Raw genomic sequence first — 22,242 nt, 5'->3', positions numbered from 1 at the left:
TTTCTACTATTTTTTTTTCGAAAAAAAAACCGGGTAAAGGTCGATTTTGACTCTTTCGGGAATATGTGTTTATACCAATGAAAAAACATATATGTTTTTACGATTTCTACTTTTGACATCAAGATATTGCTAAGCTCAACATTTCTTCATATCTGTCTCCCTTTTCGTACATTGCAGTGTGGCTTTACTTATCGCAACTTTCAAGAGATAAATATAAATAAATGTGAATAACAATCACTTCAACAAGAAAATGCATAAACTGCAGAGACATTGAGACAATGATTTTCATACACGATAAATGCTTATTCACGGGTAAGTAGAATTACAGAAACGTATGTAAATTTATGTTAAGGAGAGGCAGTATATAACATAGCTCACAAATCGAAAACAAAAGGACAATACCATGGCACAAAAAGAAAAAAAAGAAAGTCCGCAAGACATAACGTATACAACTTAAGACTGCTCAACACGAATCCAACAAAAATAATACCCCAGTAGGGTAAGTAGAACCGACCCAATATGTGGCACCCGACAACATATGAAGTGTTTCCCTTATTATTTGATTACTTGTTGTGGTGAATCTGAATAAATCAACCTCATGATCAGTATGATATAATTTTCAGTTTTGTTATAAAATATTTCATTTCATACATCATGTATACGTACCTAAAAAAAACAAGTTTTTAATCAATTCTATTTCACGAAATACTTACACAATTCATACATACAAAAATACGATTGCAACTTATTAAGTACTAACCAATAAAATAAATCTTTATATTAAACATGTTCCAAAATCTATAGGCTTACACATGAAATGTCTCAGTGCTGTTTTGACTGTTCATTTTTTCAGGATATCGGGTATCGTCAAAATAACTGCAATTGTTCACATAATCAATTGTAATCCGGATAAACATGTAAATTGTACGGACACATTAAAACTCAGTTCTCCCTCGTCTTCTATTTTTTTCTTTAGGATATCAGCATTGTCATAACTATTAAAACTGTTGCATTTTACTACATGTATATCATTTCTTGAATTATACATTCCTTTGATTCAAATTGTTATGAAGGTTATTCATATCTGCTGGCAACCTCATACGAAGAAGGCGAATCCAGTAAATAAAACATCAGAATGGGAGGCTGGTCATTTCTGCCGGTCCCCTAATACAAGGGAATGTTGGTAAACAACCCATGGAATGGATGTGATCTCCTCATATGATAGATGCATAGCTAGTAAACAAATGTCAAGAACACATATGAAGAAGACTGGTACATGTGGTAATACCTGCAGACTTATATGAAGGGAACGTAGCTAGTAAACAAAACGTCAGGAAGGCTGGTAATGTCTGCAGACCTCCTGATATGAAGGAAACGTAGGTAGTAAACAAAACGTCAGGAAGGCTGGTAATGTCTGCAGACCTCCTGATATGAAGGAAACGTAGCTAGTAAACAAAACGTCAGGAAGGCTGGTAATGTCTGCAGACCTCCTGATATGAAGGATACGTAGCTAGTAAACAAAACGTTAGGAAGGCTCGTAATGTCTGCAGACCTTCTCGTATGAAGGAAACGTAGCTAGTAAACAAAACGTCAGGACGCCTGTTAATACCTTCAGAACTAATATGAAGGATACGTAGCTAGTAAACAAAACGTCAGGAAGGCTGGTAATGTCTGCAGACCTCCTCATATAAAGTGTACGTAGCTAGTAAACAAAGCGTCAGGAAGGCTGTTAATGTCTGCAGACCTCCTTATATGAAGGAAACGTAGGTAGTAAACAAAGCGTCAGGAAGACTGGTAATGTCTGCAGACCTCCTGATATGAAGGATACGTAGCTAGTAAACAAAACGTTAGGAAGGCTCGTAATGTCTGCAGACCTTCTCGTATGAAGGAAACGTAGCTAGTAAACAAAACGTCAGGACGCCTGTTAATACCTTCAGAACTAATATGAAGGATACGTAGCTAGTAAACAAAACGTCAGGAAGGCTGGTAATGTCTGCAGACCTCCTCATATAAAGTGTACGTAGCTAGTAAACAAAGCGTCAGGAAGGCTGTTAATGTCTGCAGACCTCCTTATATGAAGGAAACGTAGGTAGTAAACAAAGCGTCAGGAAGACTGGTAATGTCTGCAGACTTCCTGATATGAAGGAAACGTAGCTAGTAAACAAAACGTCAGGAAGGCTGGTAATGTCTGCAGACTTCCTGATATGAAGGAAACGTAGCTAGTAAACAAAACGTTAGGAAGGCTGGTAATGTCTGCAGACTTCCTGATATGAAGGAAACGTAGCTAGTAAACAAAACGTTAGGAAGACTGGTAATGTCTGCAGACCTCCTTATATGAAGGAAACATAGCTCGTAAACAAAACGTTAGGAAGGCTGGTAATGTCTGCAGACCTCCTCATATGAAGGATGCGTAGCTAGTAAAATCAAAGCGCGAAAGCGCTGTAAAGGCAGTTAATTACAGGTTGTGTGTATTTCTAGTCCAGTTATACCATTATCTTCCATAGAACAGAGGTGGTTTGTAGAATTTAAGATTCAGAGTTCTTTTGTACCTAGTTCACCTATATCTATAGTCTATGTTTACAGTATATTTTATGTGCCTCCCATGAAATGCATTTTTAGCCATGGCCTTGTCAGTTTGCTTTAAATTTATGAGTTTGACTGTCCCTTTGGTGTCTTTCGTCCCTCTTCTTTAGACATATAAGAACTTTTCCTTTTCAATATAAATAGACTATTCTTAATTATTGATTGTATACACATATTCTATGACTCTCATAAAAAATAGTTCACAAAGATTGACTAGTCTCTGTACTGTGTTTATAGCAAGAACATCAAGTAACATAATGGTAAATGTACATAGTAACATGTCAACTTTTTTGATGACCATACCTGGCAACTGTCAGTATTTGCAGAGTATTTCCCCCATCGAGCTCAAGGCTCCCAAATGGAAATTTTGTAAGAGCAATTTTGTCGACTATTTTAAAGAAAACAATTAATTCAACAATGGCTATGAGCTTGTTAATGCACGAAGAAGCCAAAAACCACATTAGAATATATTTGAAGGGAATCCATGACAAATCGTCCCACTTTAAAAACAAGAGTGCACACACTGAAATGTCTCGCCTTCTTTACTAATCATTGATATTATGTTGATAATCCTAATAATAAAGCTTTATTACAACTGTCACATAATCTTAACATAAACCAAGAAATCTAAACATTGACAATTGAACCATGAAAATGAGGTCAAGGTTAGATAAACCATGCCAGGTAGGCAAGTACAGCTAACAATTCTTCCATACAACAAATAAAATTGACTTATTGCTTATAGTTTAAGAAAAACAGACCAAAACACAAAAGCTTAACACTGAGCAATGAATTGTAAAAAATGAGATCAAGGTCAAATAAAACCTGCGCGACTGACATGTAGATCATGAAATATTTCCATACACCAAATATAGTTGACCTATTGCATATAGTATTAGAAAAAAAGGCCAAAACTCAAAAACTTAACTTTGACCACTGAACCATGAAAATGAGGTCAAGGTCATATAAAACCTGCCAGGTAGACCTGTACACCTTACAACCATTCTATACACAAAATATAGAAGACCTATTGCAAACAGTATAAGAAAAACAGACCAAAACACAAAACTTAACTATAACCACAAAACCATGAAAATGAGGTCAAGGTCAGATGACACCTGCCAGTTGGACATGTACACCTTACAGTGCTTCCATACACCGAATTTACTAGACCTATTGCTTATAGTATCTCAGATATGGACTTGACCACCAAAACTTAACCTTGTTCGCTGATCCATGAAATGAGGTCGAGGTCAAGTGAAAAATTTCTGACGGGCAAGAGGACCTTGCAAGCTACGCACATACCAAATATAGTTATCCTATTACTTATAATAAGAGAGAATTTAACATTACAAAAAATTTAACTTTTTTTCAAGTAGTCACTGAACCATGACCCCTTACAACCATTCTATACACAAAATATAGAAGACCTATTGCAAACAGTATAAGAAAAACAGACCAAAACACAAAACTTAACTATAACCACTAAACCATGAAAATGAGGTCAAGGTCAGATGACACCTGCCAGTTGGACATGTACACCTTACAGTGCTTCCATACACCGAATTTACTAGACCTATTGCTTATAGTATCTCAGATATGGACTTGACCACCAAAACTTAACCTTGTTCGCTGATCCATGAAATGAGGTCGAGGTCAAGTGAAAACTGTCTGACGGGCAAGAGGACCTTGCAAGCTACGTACATACCAAATATAGTTATCCTATTACTTATAATAAGAGAGAATTTAACATTACAAAAAATTTTACTTTTTTTTTCAAGTAGTCACTGAACCATGAAAATGTGGTCAAGGACATTGGACATGTGACTGACGGAAACTTCGTAACATGAGGCAACCATATACAAAGTATGAAGCATCCAGGTCTCCCACCTTCTAAAATATAAAGCTTTTAAGAACTGAGCTAACATCGCCGCCGCCCCCGGATCACTATCCCTATGTCGAGCTTTCTGCGACAAAAGTTGCAGGCTCGACAAAAAAACTGCCCCAACCTGGATTACCAAATCACCCCCCCCCCCCACTTGTGAACCGTGTTAAATCCTGTTAATATTACCCCTGCCAACTGGTCCCACCTAATGGAAATCGGTGAAATCTAGATAAATATATTAATAACCAGGATGAATTTAGTAATGCCAACTCACCCCACTTATGGAAAAAGATGTTATCCCATGGAATATAAGTTCAATTCCATATATTGCATTATGATACATTTAACAGGTTTCTTTTCAATTGTTATGCAAATAACTTAGAGCTTCAAAACTTAGTTATTCTTTAACAATCAGGGTTTTTTTAGAATTATAATTTCAGTATATATCAATAATAGTAAGTAAATTAATTTTCGGTTTGTTTGTATTCTGTGTACATTAGTTTTCATTAAAGTGGTGCGAGTTTTTATTTTTAATTATATATATATTATTAATCTAAATATTACCGTTTTTTTATAAGTAGGGCAAGTTGGCAGGAGTAATATTAAACATGATTTAACCAATTTCACATGTGGGGCGATTTGATAAATCAGTTTGTGGCGTTTTTTCAAAAAGTGGGGCGATTAGCCAGTGGGGCGACTTGTCCTGCTTCCATTTGAAGGCCCCCTTGGAGGTTTTGTATGACTATATGAACCATCTTTCATGTAAAACCCCCATGTGCATTTTGAAAAGTTGGCAGATATGTTTCTAACTCCAGGCAAAATCTACTGGTATGAATGAAAAAGAAGTTTTCAATTAAGGCTCTGTGGCCATAACAGCTGTCTCATTAGCATTTTAACCACTTCCAATATTTGCAATTAAAACAATAGAAGAAAATTATTCAACGCAAAAACAAAACTTACTTGTAAGTAAATATGAAATTCTCTTTACGGTATGAGTTTTTCTCATTGTTTGAGATTGTACAGTAGTACATGTACCTGTAACTGCTTATACCAATTTCTTATTCACTTTTGCTTGATTAACTCACTAAATATCATATACATTGTACCACATCTCCTTATTTTTATAAGCATTCCAATAACATGAACAATTGTAATTCAATTCTATATACCACAGCAAAATGATCTGCACCACTTTCATTCACTAGTATGCATCTTTTGGCAAAATACAAGTTCTTAAATGACACAATATATATTTATTGATAAAAAAAATAAAATTTAGTATACAACTCTATAAACAGGTATAAAAAAACACAGCTGTGTCATAACTTGTGAAATCTGTGCTGAAAACACAAACGTTGATGGTATTTGATTAATTCCATATGTGAAGCTCAACATTAGCTCGTCAGTTGGTGGTGGACAGTTATAGTTCCTTTCTGCAGGCTAGGATGAATGGCTTTTCAGGAAAACCAATTTCACAAATCAAAACTTTCCTCTAGATTTCTCCTACAATATTCATCCAGTTTAGTTCTTTTGTTTTAATTGGACACCGTCCTGATTTTTAATTTTGCAAACCATTCAGTCTCTTGCTTGCAAATGGTGCATGAAATTAGGATGGGTATGGCAGTAGACAAGTGTCTTTAAAGTGGGTTTGTGCCTGAAAAAAAGTTTTATAACTTAATTTTTTTGAAACTTGTGCAACACACATACCTAAATAACTATAACATAGAAGAGAGCAGCATTCGTGTCAATGTTTTGTTCCTGTTTACATTGTCATTGATATTTTTTTCAGAAAGCCTGAGCTCATGAATTCCTGTCATTACATCCTAAATTAACATAATTACTGCTAGCTAGCTAGAATAATTATCAGTATGCAATACGTACACTATCATTGTACAGCCCAAGTCTTCAGTATATATAATTGTTGCATTCATTCACTCCTGTGTTCAGTCGTTCAAAAATATTTAAACATCAACAAATGAACTTTAGTAAGGACAAGAAAACACTAGAAAAGATACGTACATACAACCCGTGTTTAAGTGTATTTGAGAGAAATATATCGGGTTAAACGATTTATAAAGGAGAAATATATCTGGTTAAACGATGTATAAAGGAGGAAAAATTGTAGATATTGCATTACGATGCTTTCTACCTAATAGCACGTGGATATGTTTACATATTTAGACTTGACCCAGTATGACCCGTACCTTGTAGGTCACCGCCGTCGACTAGACTACAGTCGTGTATAAGACAACAAAAAGCTTAAGCCTGTACTATTTGTGTGAAGTAAATGTGTTTGTTCTGTACATTTAAATTGTTTTACCTGATAGCAAGGACGTAAATCTATCCGTTTCCTTCTCAATTCACTTTGTCAAATTCTTCGAGCTTCTTCGAAACATACGTATTACTGCGCCGGAAGTGAGAAAAATATGAGAAATCCTCGTAAAATAATGCTATTTTCAATTTTGTGGAATCCATTTTGTTATATTTATTATACAAAGATAAAAAAAAAGTTACGATTAATTATGAATTTGATATCATTATACGGAACGTTTGTGGACTATTTTTTCCATAGCTGTTAAACGGTCATTTTGGCGGGAAATCATGTACACATACACACGTAGATTGGCTGGTACCCGATCGTAATGTTACACATCACATACACAAAAAGCTAATACCCGGAACGTAGTACCGGGAACCAGGATAATACGTAGACAACATACATAACTAATACCGAAATTGAAAACGCTTTACAGTTTCTCGTTCATAAACCGAATTCCGCTTTGAATTATAGAAGATGCAATATTAATCATGTTCAGTCGACTTTTCATTGTTATATCAACGTCTGAACTAATTAAAGAATCTTTAGATGTCAGATAACACTCGAAATTGACCCGACCTCTTTCCGCACGGAATACACATAATGATAGTTTGTAGTCAGGTTGACTGCTTATAATGCAAAATACACACTCATAACAAGTTCTATAAAACAAACAAAACACACTGATCGTTTCTTTAGTCCCCAATGTAAATGAAAGAAATAAAAACCATATCATACCATAAAAAGAAGAGGAGAAATTCGAACATTTCCGGATCTATTTCTGGCCAAAAGACCCCCTGCAAAGATTGCGTATGAAAAGATGAACCTCATGACTTAAAAGTCAGGCCTTAAAGCACTGCCTTTAAAAACGTCAAGAAGGCTGGTAATGTCTGCAGACTTCCTCGTATGAAGGAGGAGGATCTCTTTCGTGATCATCAATGTTTTCTGACAATGATGCTTGTGGATGTGAGTCTAAGTCAGAGTTATCTTGCATTGTTTCCTGTAATTGCTGGTCATGAACTGTTTCTGAATTGTCATTTGCAAATGATGCGGCCCATGTTTCAATGTCGGGAAAACGACGAACGTCTCTGAAGTTTTCTGAAATGTCCGGACCTTCGTCGCTTGATTCAGACGCTGTCGGTTGATCTGCCTTTCTTTGATATATACTGTTCTGCATGTAGTGCATATTTATAACTACAATAAGAGGAAAATGAGATTCTTATATGGTATCATTTTTCAATTGTTTATAACTGTTGAAATTTAATATGATATTTAAAAGGGCTAGTATACATATTTGACTGAGAAATAAACAATTCTATCAAAATCGACTTTGTGTACGAGTAAATCTTCGATTGAAAATGTTTTCAAAATCATACTAGCAGCTTCTTAAAAAAAAATCCCTTTTTTAAGATAGATCTCTCCACTACATTAGCATTGTTGTTAGAATTCATGGTTATATTTCTGTCGGGGTTGGACCAAGTTTTGTTTCAACTGTTTTCAATATTTCAAATTCTGAACTTGACGTGATTTGGTAATACATTGTAATTTCTCATAGCCTTTGTTTAAATCATTCGAACAGTTAACATATAGTACTTCTAAGATAAGTTATATCGCAATTAGTTTACTGCAAAAATAACTCATAAATAGGGGACTTACAACCATATAAAAATGTTTGTCACTGAACTAACCAGATGCATAAATTATAAAAATCCAATTAGAGTGCAGAGACTGAAGAGTGGCCTGTACTTAAATTGTGTAGAAATCTCGTGTTATCAGATTATAGTTGCATAGAATGATGCACTTTTGCACTTGGTATCAATTATACAGCTATCTCCATTTCTATCAAAAGTGGACTTATAACATGAACAAATGTATAACACCGCGGTATGTGGATTTACAAAGACAAGTTTGAATCGAAAGTGTACATGTTGTTTGTACATTTTTTTTTTAATACTGTGGATTCATTTATTTTCGTGGGTACTAATTTTCGTGGATTAAGGAAACCTGACACTTTCGTGTATATTTTGTTTCGTCGTTTTGCCAAAGTCTTTAAACAAGCCAATGGAAAATTTACAATATGTTGAACATTTAAATTCGTGGTTATCCTGTACCCCCGAAATCCACGAAAACTGATATACAACGACTATCAATGAATCCACAGAAAGGTATATACACCACTCCAATAACTAAACCGAATATATTACTTCATCAACATGTGTAACCCCAATGCGATCTATATATGCATACCCAAGTCAGCAACCAGTCATTCACTATTTATCGTTGGAAGTTGTCTGTAATATTTGATTTGTGTTTGTTGATCTTTATATGTTTAATACACAAGGCCGTTGGTACATATATTTTAGTTTGAACTTTTGTACTTGTCCGTGTCTTTTGCAACTGACAATGAGGAATGCGTTTTGCTTATTGTCGAAGGCCATGCGTTACAAATCATTGCTCAATTCTACATTATATGTATACATGTATGAAAAAAAATCAATCATCGTTATCGTCAGCATCGTCAATATCGTCGTATACATCATTATCAGCATCGTCAGTATCGTTGTCATCATCATTATCAGCATTATCATAGAAGTCGTCATTAATATCGTCAAATTCGTCGTTGTTTTTATTATAATCATCATTATCGCCATCTGCATTGTCATCGTCATCGTCATCATTGCAATTGTCTTCGTCATTATCGTTTTCATCATCATCATCATCATCATCATCATCATCATCATCATCATCATCATCATCATCATCATCATCATCATCATCATCATCATCATAACATAAAATTCAAAATTTCAATAAATCTTTAACCGGCCATGTTAATATCAATAGGACAAAGTGTAATTACCTTGCCTCGGCTCACTATCCTCGCTATTTCTAGATCTTTTACATTTATATTTACAAAAACATCCACACATCATTATTAAAGTACAGGAAACTATAAGGGCAATAATCAATGTTTGGTTTTCACTATCATTGTCATCATCATCAGATGGCGAGTTCCAATCCGTATCATCAAAGTCATCAGTCCATGACGACCATTCTGCAATTAAATGTAACAAAGCGTTTGAAAATACTAACTAAAATATTCATTTGGAAATAGATAATAATTTGTACCACTCGTTAATTTTCTTTTTGATTTGGCATTCACACTGTCGTAATTCGAACAGCACTAGTGAGTTTTGTATTTAAAAAGAAGCATGCATTTGGCGTATCAAATTATAAGCTTGGAGTCGGTTTTACGACTAGGATTGATCGTAAGTCAGGAACAACATGAACAATCACTGGGGTTAAGCTGATGACCGTAACTGCATTCACGGTCATCCCAATATGTCGGATGAAAAATTAGGTCAGTATCTGTATTGTCTGTTAAAGTGTTTTTATATCATTTTCTTTACAAAACATACATTGATACGATGTAAATTTATAAAAGATTCATACGGAAATCACGTATTACTACCGAGAAATGTGCATCAAACAGGAATTTCGATTTGAAAAAATCGCTCAGATGACTGTAAATCACAATCGAGATGACCGTAACAGAATCAGCGATTCATAACAAGGGGGACCGTAATTTGAAAATGATGACCGTAACTTTTAAAGAATGACCGTCAATTCTAAGAAATATCCGTATTTATATAACTACTTTTTTGTATCAAATGATTAGTCGTGTTGGTATAAATGTATTTATATGAGAGTATTATCCTATAGGTAGAAGAAAATAAGACGTGCTTCAAATACATAGTTCAACATATGTATCTTTTTTTTTTACAGTGGAGGGCTTAATTTTTAAAATGAATTTGCAACAAGACATTCACATGAACAAGTTGGGAAAACATGCAACAAAAAAGCAATAAAATGACACCTTACAAGTAAAATATAAAAAAGAGGTGCACAGCCTCCAACTACAAGTCAAAAGATTTTTTTTTTATTTCTGGGATTCCTTTTAATGACATATAATAAATACACCTTTTTAAAAATGCCAATCCATGTACACCCATTGATATTATATCGTCTTTGATTGGTCTTCCATTTTGTCTTGCAAATAAAATAATAGAAAATGTTTTTTTTAAAATAATACGACCAAACAAGTGAAGGTGAGCTCCAGTAAAATAGATCCTTAAAATAGTCTTGTAAGAATAGCGTATAACAATGGGGAATCTTGTCAATTTGTATATTATATATATATACAGAAGTGTGACTGTCATTCATATATCAAGACAAATTAAGATTTTAATCTGCTTCCTCTAGAACCATACACATGGGCTCGTTTAATTAAAGTTTTTTTTATGCTCCATTTTTTTATGGGCATTATGTTTTCTGGTTTGTGCGTCCGTTCGTCCGTTCGTCTGTTCGTTTGTCCGTCTGTCCAGCTTCAGGTTAAAGTTTTTGGTCGAGGAAGTTTTTGATAACGTTGAAGTCCAATCAACTTGAAACTTAGTACACATTTTCCCTATGATATAATCTTTCTAATTCTAATGCCAAATTACAGTTTTATCCCATTTTCACGGTCCACTTAACATAGACAATGATAGTTTAGATGAAGCATCCGTGTACTCTGACCTTGACAATATGAGAAAATTTTAAGCGACAGATTGAGAAACAAATATGTATCGCAAGAAAAAAATAATAATAATCAGAACAAATACAATAGATCTTTCCATAGAAAAGTGGAAAGACTTAATATTAATGTCCTAACTCAAGTTATTCCGTAATTCAAAATAGCGTCATTTTTTATACAAATAAGGTCAGTTTGTTTTCTCGTTTGAATTGTTTTACATTGTCATATCGGGGCCTTTTATAGCTGACTATGCAGTATGGGCTTTCCTCATTGTTGAAGGCCATACGGTGACCTAAAGTTGTTAATGTCTGTGTCATTTTAGTCTTTTGTGGACAGTTGTCTCATTGGCAATCATACCACATCTTCTTTTTTATATCAAACTAAATTTCAATACCGGTTCATGAACATATAATTCACTGTTTCAAATTATGTACGAATAATTGTTGACGACCAATGGAAAACGTTTTATTACTAGAATAACTGTTCTGGTCAGGTATAAAACAACTAATTAGTAGCCACATTGTTAAAATATACCTTATCCTGATTTGTGCTGAAATAATCAGCATACCTTTTATTGCAAATTAGAGCGTACTGCTTCCTGGAAGTTTGATAGTACAAAAAATGGTATTTCTGATCTCAACAACAGGACAAATATGCCCTCCTATTAAAACGTTATATTCTTCTTTATCATTTATAGGAAACTTTAAACAATGGTCCTACAGTGATTTCAGTTGTTACCAAAATTACCCAAATATTTCACCTATTGACAAAGATACGAATATGCGTAGGAACTATTTTGTTTAATATATGTACTACTTTTCGACCGGGCCTACAATTAAGGTTCCTATTTGATAATTTTCTGCAACTGATATTTTCTTATTTCTAAAGAATAAAATGATTGGTTAGTTTAGTTTAAACATATTTATTTATAGTGGATTGGGAAACAAGTTTTGCAACTTATATTAAACCTTTCCACTTTGCGGGTGCGAGTGCTGCCTTGTAGTGGCATTAGCCTTGTATTTTTCGAAATCTACAAGAGTGTCTTTAACATGTTTAACGTGCAAGATATATGGCTCTCTCTTAACACGGGTCCGCCATGTATCGTCCCCTTCCGACGGACTATCAATATTTCTCAAGACCATACTCGCAAATGGTGTCAAGGGAGAGTCGAAAATTCAGTTCCTGAAATTTTCATCCCGTAACGGGAATTAAACAAGGAACCTTTTGTGTTAGTAGCCCGACGCACTAACCACTACACCACGGCTCTCATGATTGATTGCTTATGGAGTCGAGCTTTGTTCCGTTCAATTGCATACATAATGGACATTACCTTTTGGTTTAGGTGTTGAAATTGGACATATATATGTATTTTTATTTTCAGGAATGACTTGAATTTCCACATTGCATCTGACTGTAGCTCTACAACCCCAACTGGAATCGTCACCAAAGGTAAATTCAACTCTTTTGTCTTTTAAATTCCAAGGAAGACACCATTTTCTCTGCAAACTGTCTTTTAATATCTAAAAGAAAGTGAGACGAGTTTTGTTTAATTAAAATATACAACGAGGTACACAATGATTGCGTTATTTTAAAGTGATATCTGACCCCTTTTGTCGGTTAATATCACCATCAGAGTGGTCATTGCTCCTTTGCCGACATGAAAATCATTGAAATAGCTAGGGTATTTTATATAAAATTGACCCATTGGTATTTTCCATCCCTAAGTAAATTGGTAAAAAATAATTGAATAAGCTTGTTTTATTGAAAACTCTAAACTGGTGAAAAAGAAAAATCTTGAAGTGAGGTTCCCAAAATTCATAAACCCGCTGTCGTAAGAGGAAGTAAACACATTGATTGATGATGCCGTTGATGTTCGTACTATTGTATAATAAACTTAAACTAATGAACAAATTAAATCATATATCATCTAGAAAAAAACCTACTTGCATGACTATTTTCTTTCTGCTAATTGACAATTGCCTTACAAAATGATATAGGAAGATGTGGTATGAGTGCCAATCAGACATCTCTCCATCTAAGTAAAAATTTATAAAAGTAAACCATTATAGGTCAATGTACGGCTTTTAACACGAATATTTTATTAAAGAACCTTGTCATTGTTGACCTGAATAATTTGCTCTAGGTTTTCAGACGTACACGTAAATGTAGATTTGTGTTTGCTACGTATATTCCACACACCTATTATTATTAATATGGTCATCTACAATTACATTGAAATGTTAAGGCAGCAACCATTTGATTTTCTGGGGGGGGGGGGGGCTATGGTTTTTTTTGGAAAAAAAGTTTGTTTCCAGTTTTTGGAGACAAAAATTTGTTTTGAATTCTGAAAAAAAAAATTGTTTGTTACACCCTCAGCTGCCACTATATGTAATGCTAAAATTGAAAAAGAAAAAAATTGTTTTCGACTTGTCGTGAAAAAAATAGATTGTTTTTCGTCACAGGCGAAAAAAAAAAGTTTGTACAGAAAAAAAAACCAGAGCCTCCCCCCCCCCCAGAAAATCAAACGGTTGCTGCCTAAGCAATCAATGTCTTAATTATATATAACTCTCATACCAATACAGAGTTGTTGTCAATTTTCACTTTGGCATTGCATAAATTTGTTCCCCAAACAAACATGTACCGCGTGTACTGGTGTGTTTTAAAACATATCTGAGCGGAATCCTTGACATCAAAAGATATAGAACGACATGGTGGACACCGTTCATAAGTGATATAGTTTGGAAACGTATATAAATATTCTGTATCTCTACCACCGGCACAAACGTCACGTCCACAGTAATCTGTTACTACAATAAAAATATGTAATTGTAAAGTATTTACATTAATAAACATCAGTTACATGTTTCCAGATAAATTAACAATTTATCATAAACCATGACAATTGTTTTTAAATAACTGTACCATGTCTAACATGTAACTAAAGCATGACCATTAAGCTATTCACGTGCTTTGGTATTTAAAATCCTTCAAACTCATAGATAAAATTCAAGTTGCTGACTTTAAACATTTGCTTAAAGCATGACTCCCTTAAAACAACACGTAGGATCCAAAATATTAACAATAATTTGGGTTTACTTTTCTTGTGTTCTTTATTCTACCGAAACTACCTGCTTTTTATCATATGTAAAAGGCTTGTTACACAAAAAAATATTATAAGTATATCACCATGATCATATGTTTATTGATGAATACAATTTAAAAGCTTGGGATCAATAACTTATGACTAAATAATGAAACAGTCACTTTATAAAACCAGCTGGTATGAACTAACTATCCCAGCATCACGAGCAAACAGTCGGAAAAAATCAAGAAAAAAATAACATTTTGAAAGACGATTTAAAAAATAAGGCATTCATTTCGACAAAGAACTACATTTTTCTACCATATACTTACGCTTCTTTTTTGGTATTCCATAAAATGTAGGCGTTCGGTAGCATGACCAGCAGGTACCAAATGTGATATTAGTCATTATCTTGTCAAATCTGGTATTGATGTTATCAATGTATGTTGTAGTATTCACAACAGAACGAACATACCGCAGAAATATGGCTCTGGTTGGAAAATGACCTGTCCATGAAGGATTAGAGTCACAGTCTAGAGTCTGTGGAAATAATTAATGTATCTTGTAATATCACGATTAACAAGTTGAGAAGTCATTAACGATTAATTAGTTATCAAAGGTACCAGGATTTTAATTTAGTACGCCTGACGCGCGTTTCGTCCACATAAGACTCATCAGCGACGCTAATATCAAAATATTTATCAAGCCAAACAAGTACAAAGTTGAAGACTAATCTGACCCTTATTTTTTTTAAAGTGGGTGTATTAACAACACATTTATTGAGTCAGTCAGTTGAAATCAACCCTTCGTAAATTGTATGGACGCTATTGCGACTCGATTGCAAATTGACCGGTACGGAATACCCGTTTCACAGATGATATTGGATATGTTCCTTATGTTGTAACTACATTCCCCGTCCCATTCCACGAATGAGGGTACAGAATAAGAGTATTTACCGGGTTTGTAATAATATGAGCAATACGACGGGTGCCACATGTGGAGAAGGATATGCCTGCCCTTCCGGAGACCCTGATATCATCCCCCGTCTTTTTGGTTCGGGTTCGTGTTGGTTTTTTTTTTTTTTTTTTTTTTTTTTTTTTTTTTTTTACTATTGTTCGTCTACAATGTATCTGTTTCCTTTTTGGTCATTTGTCATGAGAGTAACCCAACAAAATAAATTACAATATACACCTGCATTGATTCGTATTATGGTTTGTTCACCTAAGTAAACAGTTTCTGTAAATAAGACCTGCCAATACCTAATTATGACTGTGTAATTAAAACCAGCAATACAAGCGCTGTTCCGTTGCGTTTTGAGATTTTCGCTGTTCATGTACTGATATTGTGTCATGGGGAGATGTCCTATATTCTTTCTGTTATATTGGTTCACCATATTTATGAACAGATGTTGAGTTACAAAAATAAAAATTGGTCAAAATTAGAACTGATCAGAATGAGATGAAGTGAAATTGTTTTAAAATATCTAACAACATGAGTTCCTCAGTTTGGATAAATGTGAAATAGAATAAATCTTCAAAAAAATGCATAATAACACGTTTATGACTTCTGAATGTATGTCCAATCTCCCTAACTAGTTAGATACGCACAGCCACTTGTCCTACCGACATCACCATACAGCAGCCGGCTTATTCAAACCCGGCCAGAAATAAACTTCTAATGTTAACATGAAATAAAATAATGCATTTTTCTACACTTCAGTTTATTGAATATTCTCGAGCTAGAAAACAAATAATGGAAGAGAAGAACACTTCTTAAGCGGAGAATGAAGACAGGCTGACAAGACAGTCGTCTGCGGAGGAATATTGTGTTTCCCCTACATTTTGCTTGTTTACTGCTGATTGACACAACTTAAGTGCGGAGGAAACTTGTTTCTAGAATGACTGTGCATTTTTATCAAAATGTGTTGATGAATCATAAACGTACTGGTACAGTTTTTAAATTAACCGAAGAAAGCTGTGACATTATTGTAAAAAAAAATACAGTTTACCTCAATGTTTCTATTAATTATAGGATCTCCTGGATAAATTTCTACTTTATATTCACAATCAAGGATGCTCTCCAAAGAAACTGTCACTTCTATTCTGTTACGCATGTAGGTACTATATTCCAGTTTAACTATATAATAGCAGCCGTCAATGTCAGAAACGTTACCAGTTCCATTCCTACCTAGTATGAGCTGAACGTCTTTATTTTGCCTGGTTGACAGAACATCAGTATTGCAGTTTTCACTGGTTAGATCAACAACTGTTAAACATTAAATGTATAACTGTATGCAACATACATGTAACTATGAAATCGTCGCTGTACAAATGATGCTGGTAATTTAAACTGTGACATGTTGAGGATTGTGTCAAGATTCTATATGGACAGCATCATTGACATTGCCAAAAAAATCAAAACACTGATGAAACACCATAAAAAGTTGTGCTCAGCTCTAACCTCCGGATGGCCTATCATAGCACAGTTGGATCAGGTGTCCAATATACACAGATCTTTAGTTTAATGCATTAAGGAGCTACCATTCAATGTTTATTGGGGAGGCAGGACAGGAGTGTTGGGTAAAAAAATAGGCAGGATGAGCAACTTGATAAAAAAGGCAGGATGACAACTTACATTTACGTAAAAAAGACCAGTCAGGATAAACTAATAAAAAAAGGGCAGGATAAAATAGAGTAACAAATAAAAAGACAGGACAGATATTACATTTACATGTACAACTAAAATAAAATGCAGGACAACATTTTTCATCCTAGAGTACATTTTTTGTGTGTTTCCCTTCCTAACTCTTCACAAGAGACCAAATACACAGAAATTAACATTTAGGTCACCGTACGGCCTTAATGAATGAGCAAAGCCCATACCATAGTCGGCCCCGACATCAGAAATGAAAAATAATTCAAACGAGAAAACTAACGGCCTAGTGTACCAAAAAAATGAACGGAATAGAAATAAGTAAGACAGAAACAAACGCCAAGCACTTAATTATAGGCTTTTGACATGTGACAGACACATACATACAGAATGTGGGTTAAACATGTTAGCGGGATCCCAACCCTCCACCTAACTTAGGAAAGTGGTTTAACAGTAAAACATACGAAAAAACAAAACAAATCAGTTGAAAAAGGTCATCAGATACAAATAGAAGTACATCTTACATAAACACTGATAGGACGTGGCCGGGTACTTGTAAATCCTAACAACAAAATGTAAAATCGCAAAAATATTGAACACCGAGGAAAATTAAAATCGGAAAGTTCCTAATCAAATTGCAAAATCAAACGATAAAACACTTCAAACGAATGGAAAACTGTCATATTCCTGACTTGGTACAGGCATTTTCAAATGTAGAAAATGGTGATTTGAACCTGGTTTTATGGCGCTAAATGTCTGACTTGAATGACAGTCGCACAAAATTACATTATATTTACAACGATGCGTGAACAAAACATACATAATAGGTAAAATTGTCAAAATAGGGGTACAGCAATAATACACAGAGTACAAATCTAAGAGTAATGCCCGGGCCATGCCAACTTGTTTGCATCGGTTTTAAATACATGTAATTCAAAATTACACTGGTTGTTACTGTTGCAATCTGACTCCAAACTGCTGCATATATGTCGTGTTGTTAAGTCTTTAGTTGTATATGTTGTATTTTCTAAACTACTGTTTAGATTACTGTTTGTCTTTCATCGCGGTGAGATTGCATTTGACTTTAGTACTACTTTAGAAGTATAATAATTCATTGGTAGTATAAAAAAGAAAGAACAGTTCCTTATTGGTCGTAATGAAAGTATACTTTTTGGATGAAGTTTAAGGAACACTTGACTGAAATCAATGCAATTAGTATATGTACATGTACCTCACTAAAACGGTTAAATCCCTTAGAACATTATGTTACAAAAACCTAAACGCGTCTAAACTGGCGTTTCAAAAACAAGAAAATAATGTTCTTAATACTGAGATTGATTTTATGATATTCACGTGATTGTTAGAGTGCATTATGAGGCCAACAAAATGTTCACTATATTTGATATTAACAAACTTGTCGTTTTCAAATCGTTACTCTAACATGAATTAATATATTTGTAGACGACTGCATGAGCAAGAGTTAGGTTTATCATTGGCTCCTTAACGTCCAGTGGCAAATATGTCATGCATGTTCAGGACGAGAATTTTCAACACCAAATGCAATAAAAAGGTCCTGTCATAGAGACAGTTCTGGATGAAGGTCGAGGACATTGGAACTGCCACTTTGTATTCTCTTATCACGAGGCATCGGATTTAACGTCCCCATTCTGACTGGTTTAATGTTTGACATACTGATGAACTGGTATATATATTTGTTTAGGGGCCAGCTGAAGGACGCCTCCGAGTGCGGGAATTTCTCGCTGCATTGAAGACCTGTTGGCGACCTTCTGCTGTTGTCTTCTCTATGGTCGGGTTGTTGTCTCTTTGACACATTCCCCATTTCCATTCTCAATTTCTATGAACAACTACTAATTATTGAACACTGTATACCGTCATTTACATGTAATTTCTTTCGTTATTATTTTTTTTTTGGGGGTGGGGGGATGGGGGCGTCGTATATGCATGTTGTCTCGTTTGCATATATGCATGTCCCTAATCCCTTTTAATTCACTTTCAATTTTTATGCATACCTGTTCACATTTTAATTCCAGGCAGATTAAATGAGCCTTGTCTGCTAGTTAACTCAACACCATTTCAGTTAGTCCGAGATTACTCTGACGTCCAACGGCTGTTTTGCCAGACAAGCTGGGGCCGTGGGACGTCAGAGCTCGTCCCATATCAAACAGTGGATATTTGCCCACCCAAAATAGATGCGCTGCTTCGTCGCTTCTGGTGCCGACTGACAGCTTTGGAACTATATAAATCGGGCATCAATCTGTTCAATTTTCATTTATCTCTTCATTTATGTAAGTTTCACCTACCTGCCAACCTTTATTTTTCCATATTTTAACAGTTTTCACAGAGACCCATCGATTTCGACATTTTGACTTTCACTTTCAAATGGACGAGAGAGTTCGTAGTCTCGAGACTCAAAATATGCAAATATTTATATTTTTTCACCTCCTTTTTAGGAGATCGATGTTTAACATTTAGTAGCCAACCACGATTTTTCACCTCCTTTGCAGGAGATAGGTATGAAGCATTTAGTTCCGACCACGTTACAGTCGGAAGCTCTCGGACATTTAGATAACTTGTATTGTAAATGAACGAGGTGTTACATTATGGTCATTTGCATAAATCATCACTGTTTTCTCGTAGTCACGTGATAATCTTTGAAAATGAAAGGCAAAATGCCGAAATCGATGGGTTACTGTGAATACTGTTAAAATATGGAAAAATAAAGGTTGGCAGGTAGGTGAAACTTACATAAATGAAGAGATAAATGAAAAATGAACAGATTGATGCCCGATTTTTATAGTTCCAAGGCCGTCAGTCGGCACCAGAAGCGACGAAGCAGCGCATCTATTTTGGGTGGGCAAATATCCACTTTTTGATATGGGACGAGCTCTGACGTCCCACGGCCCCAGCTTGTCTGGCAAAACAGCCGTTGGACGTCAGAGTAATCTCGGACTACATTTCAGTTAAATCTTGTAATTATCGTTTTGTAAGTCTCTTCTGTCAAAAGATTTAGTATAACTATATGTGTTTTTTTTAATTCATTACGATTATTCTATACATACCTTTTTGTACAGTAATAGATGCCGTCAATATTAGCAAGAGTAAGGACACGGAGACATAATGGATCTACAATTAATAGAATAAATAATATATTTACTTTATTGTATGAAAGAAATATTCAGATTTGTTCTACAATTAGTTGTCCTTAGACGTTGTCCAAACATCAATCGTAAAGGCATGATATTCAAAGATTGTAGGTTAAGGTTAGGGAGCTTCCTTTTTCAGTGGGAAGGGGGTCTAGGATGAAAATTGTTTCCTGTATTTGATTTAAAGTTGTAATCTCTGTCCTGCCTTTTATTTTTCACTCTATTCGGTCCTGCCTTTTTTATTAGTTTGTCCTATCTATTTTACATAAATTATCATCCTTCCTGTTTATTTGCAAGTTGCTCATATGGTAGATACATGTACAAAATGTATCTTACATAATCCAGCTTCATACACTGCAATGGACTGCGGTAGGACATTTCCCCACGGAGCAAAGCTCATAATACAACTGAAGTATTAGTTGTCCGAGATTAATAGCTGTTCTGCTTCTACAGGAATTGTATAGGAAAATGGGTTGTGAAGTTATTATGTGTTTTCTATTTTTAGGGGACCGTGGGTCTTTTAAATTTCTCTCTACTAATTTACCAAATGTCATTGGAGTCCAAACTCGTTTTATTAGTGGTAGCTGATGTTTCTTTATGTATTTGTTTTCTATTTGAGAAAATATCATCAGTATACTTTGAACTCAGAGAATATCAGCTTTTCAACAGTTAATTCAACTACATATTTTATTTACTCACATAAAGACAGAATTTGTATAATAATTATTCTAGAAAACATAAACAAATAATTATATGTTCATTCATCAATTAATTTAAAATGAGGGGACCTTGTATTGTGTCTCTCTTCTGTCTTCAAGCTCAAATCAATCAATATGGAGCTCTTGCGTAAACGTAGTATACAAACTGTATGTTTTTACAATGTGCAATTGCATTCCACAAATTGCATTATGTTTACGTTACAAACTTGAAAATGGGAAACAAATTGATTTCCAGATGTCCTTCCAGTCTTTTAATGTTTTAACCACAGTGAAATTTGTCAATTGAAAACAAAGAAAGAACCGATATATAACGCGTAAAACAATACCAATGGAATAAAACAAACAAGTTATGTGTTGTTGATAAATACAAACCTTTATGTGATCGATCTAACTATTTCAAATAATTAACATCGGATTCAATGAATCATGCATGATAATCAAAATGTGTAATTTCTCCGTTTGATATTCATTTCCTCAGTCAAAGGTAGTTCAATGCCATTACACTATTCATGATCATACTTGAGTGACCCAACGCTGAGGAAAATTAAGGTCGATACACAATATCTAAATATATATAGTATATATGTGTGTTATCTATTGATTAAAGAATTTTCTTGATAAAATGTACAACGATTTGTTGAATCTTTATATGAAACAAATATTGACTTACGAGTGAAGAAATCATGTTGTTGTTCCAATAACATAATGAATTATCGTCATATATCGATCAATATAATCGATAACTGCCAGGAACAAGTGATTATAATCCTCAGTTATCATACGGAATGGTGTAGTTGGCTACACACGGAATCGACATTAACAAGTAAAGATTGAAAAATGTAGGGAGTAAGAATGTATGTTATTGGAATAAAGGAATCTGGTGGCCTTTGCGATTAATCAAAATATATATGAATACATAGTTATAGAGTTATAGTTATATTCTGAGTTATACTAATTGCCATATTAGCCCACGTTAATCCTACTGGCATAACTGTATAAAAAATTATATATATATCGGAAAGTATAACATGTATTTGTACGTACGAGCTTTTGAAACAGAACGAAAAGCGAGGTTCGCCGAGCTATTCTACTGTTTCGTAGAGAGTACAATAAAATTTTATATTATTTGACAATATTCGTATATTGTTTTTATCCTGCAATTTTCATCTCGCACTTGCAACTTTACTTGTTAAAATTGTTTGCATTTTTCACAGAAAAGAGGACCCCACATTTCCACTTGCTGGGTAACAGAAAATTTTCTTTGTAT

The 22,242-nt window shown here is 34.4% G+C and overlaps 1 protein-coding gene and 1 long non-coding RNA gene across 3 annotated transcripts; both read right to left on the bottom strand.

Moving 5' to 3' along the window:
* Positions 1–5,706: 5,706 nt before the first annotated feature.
* On the bottom strand, positions 5,707–7,651 carry LOC134683192 (uncharacterized). Its single transcript, XR_010100974.1, has 2 exons — positions 6,789–7,651; positions 5,707–5,971 (listed from the first exon to the last, which is right to left on the bottom strand). It is a non-coding gene; the product is annotated as an uncharacterized LOC134683192 (long non-coding RNA).
* A 4-nt stretch (positions 7,652–7,655) lies between these two features.
* Positions 7,656–21,747, bottom strand: LOC134683191 (uncharacterized). Of its 2 annotated transcripts, none has more exons than XM_063542336.1 (8): positions 21,646–21,747; positions 20,173–20,236; positions 16,449–16,705; positions 14,773–14,980; positions 13,933–14,165; positions 12,689–12,878; positions 9,646–9,840; positions 7,656–7,979 (listed from the first exon to the last, which is right to left on the bottom strand). In XM_063542336.1, the coding sequence occupies exons 1-8, from the start codon at positions 21,658–21,660 to the stop codon at positions 7,657–7,659; spliced, it is 1,485 nt and encodes a 494-aa protein (XP_063398406.1). In that variant the 5' UTR covers positions 21,661–21,747; the 3' UTR covers position 7,656. The 2 variants fall into 2 exon arrangements, with proteins under 2 accessions (XP_063398406.1, XP_063398407.1); XM_063542337.1 differs by lacking the exon at positions 21,646–21,747 and adding an exon at positions 21,348–21,461.
* Between the last annotated feature and the right edge of the window lie 495 nt (positions 21,748–22,242).

Source organism: Mytilus trossulus, chromosome 9 (genome assembly GCF_036588685.1).
Source record: "Mytilus trossulus isolate FHL-02 chromosome 9, PNRI_Mtr1.1.1.hap1, whole genome shotgun sequence".
NCBI classification, from domain to species: domain Eukaryota; kingdom Metazoa; phylum Mollusca; class Bivalvia; order Mytilida; family Mytilidae; genus Mytilus; species Mytilus trossulus.
This window is presented reverse-complemented; position numbering and strand designations above follow the sequence as displayed.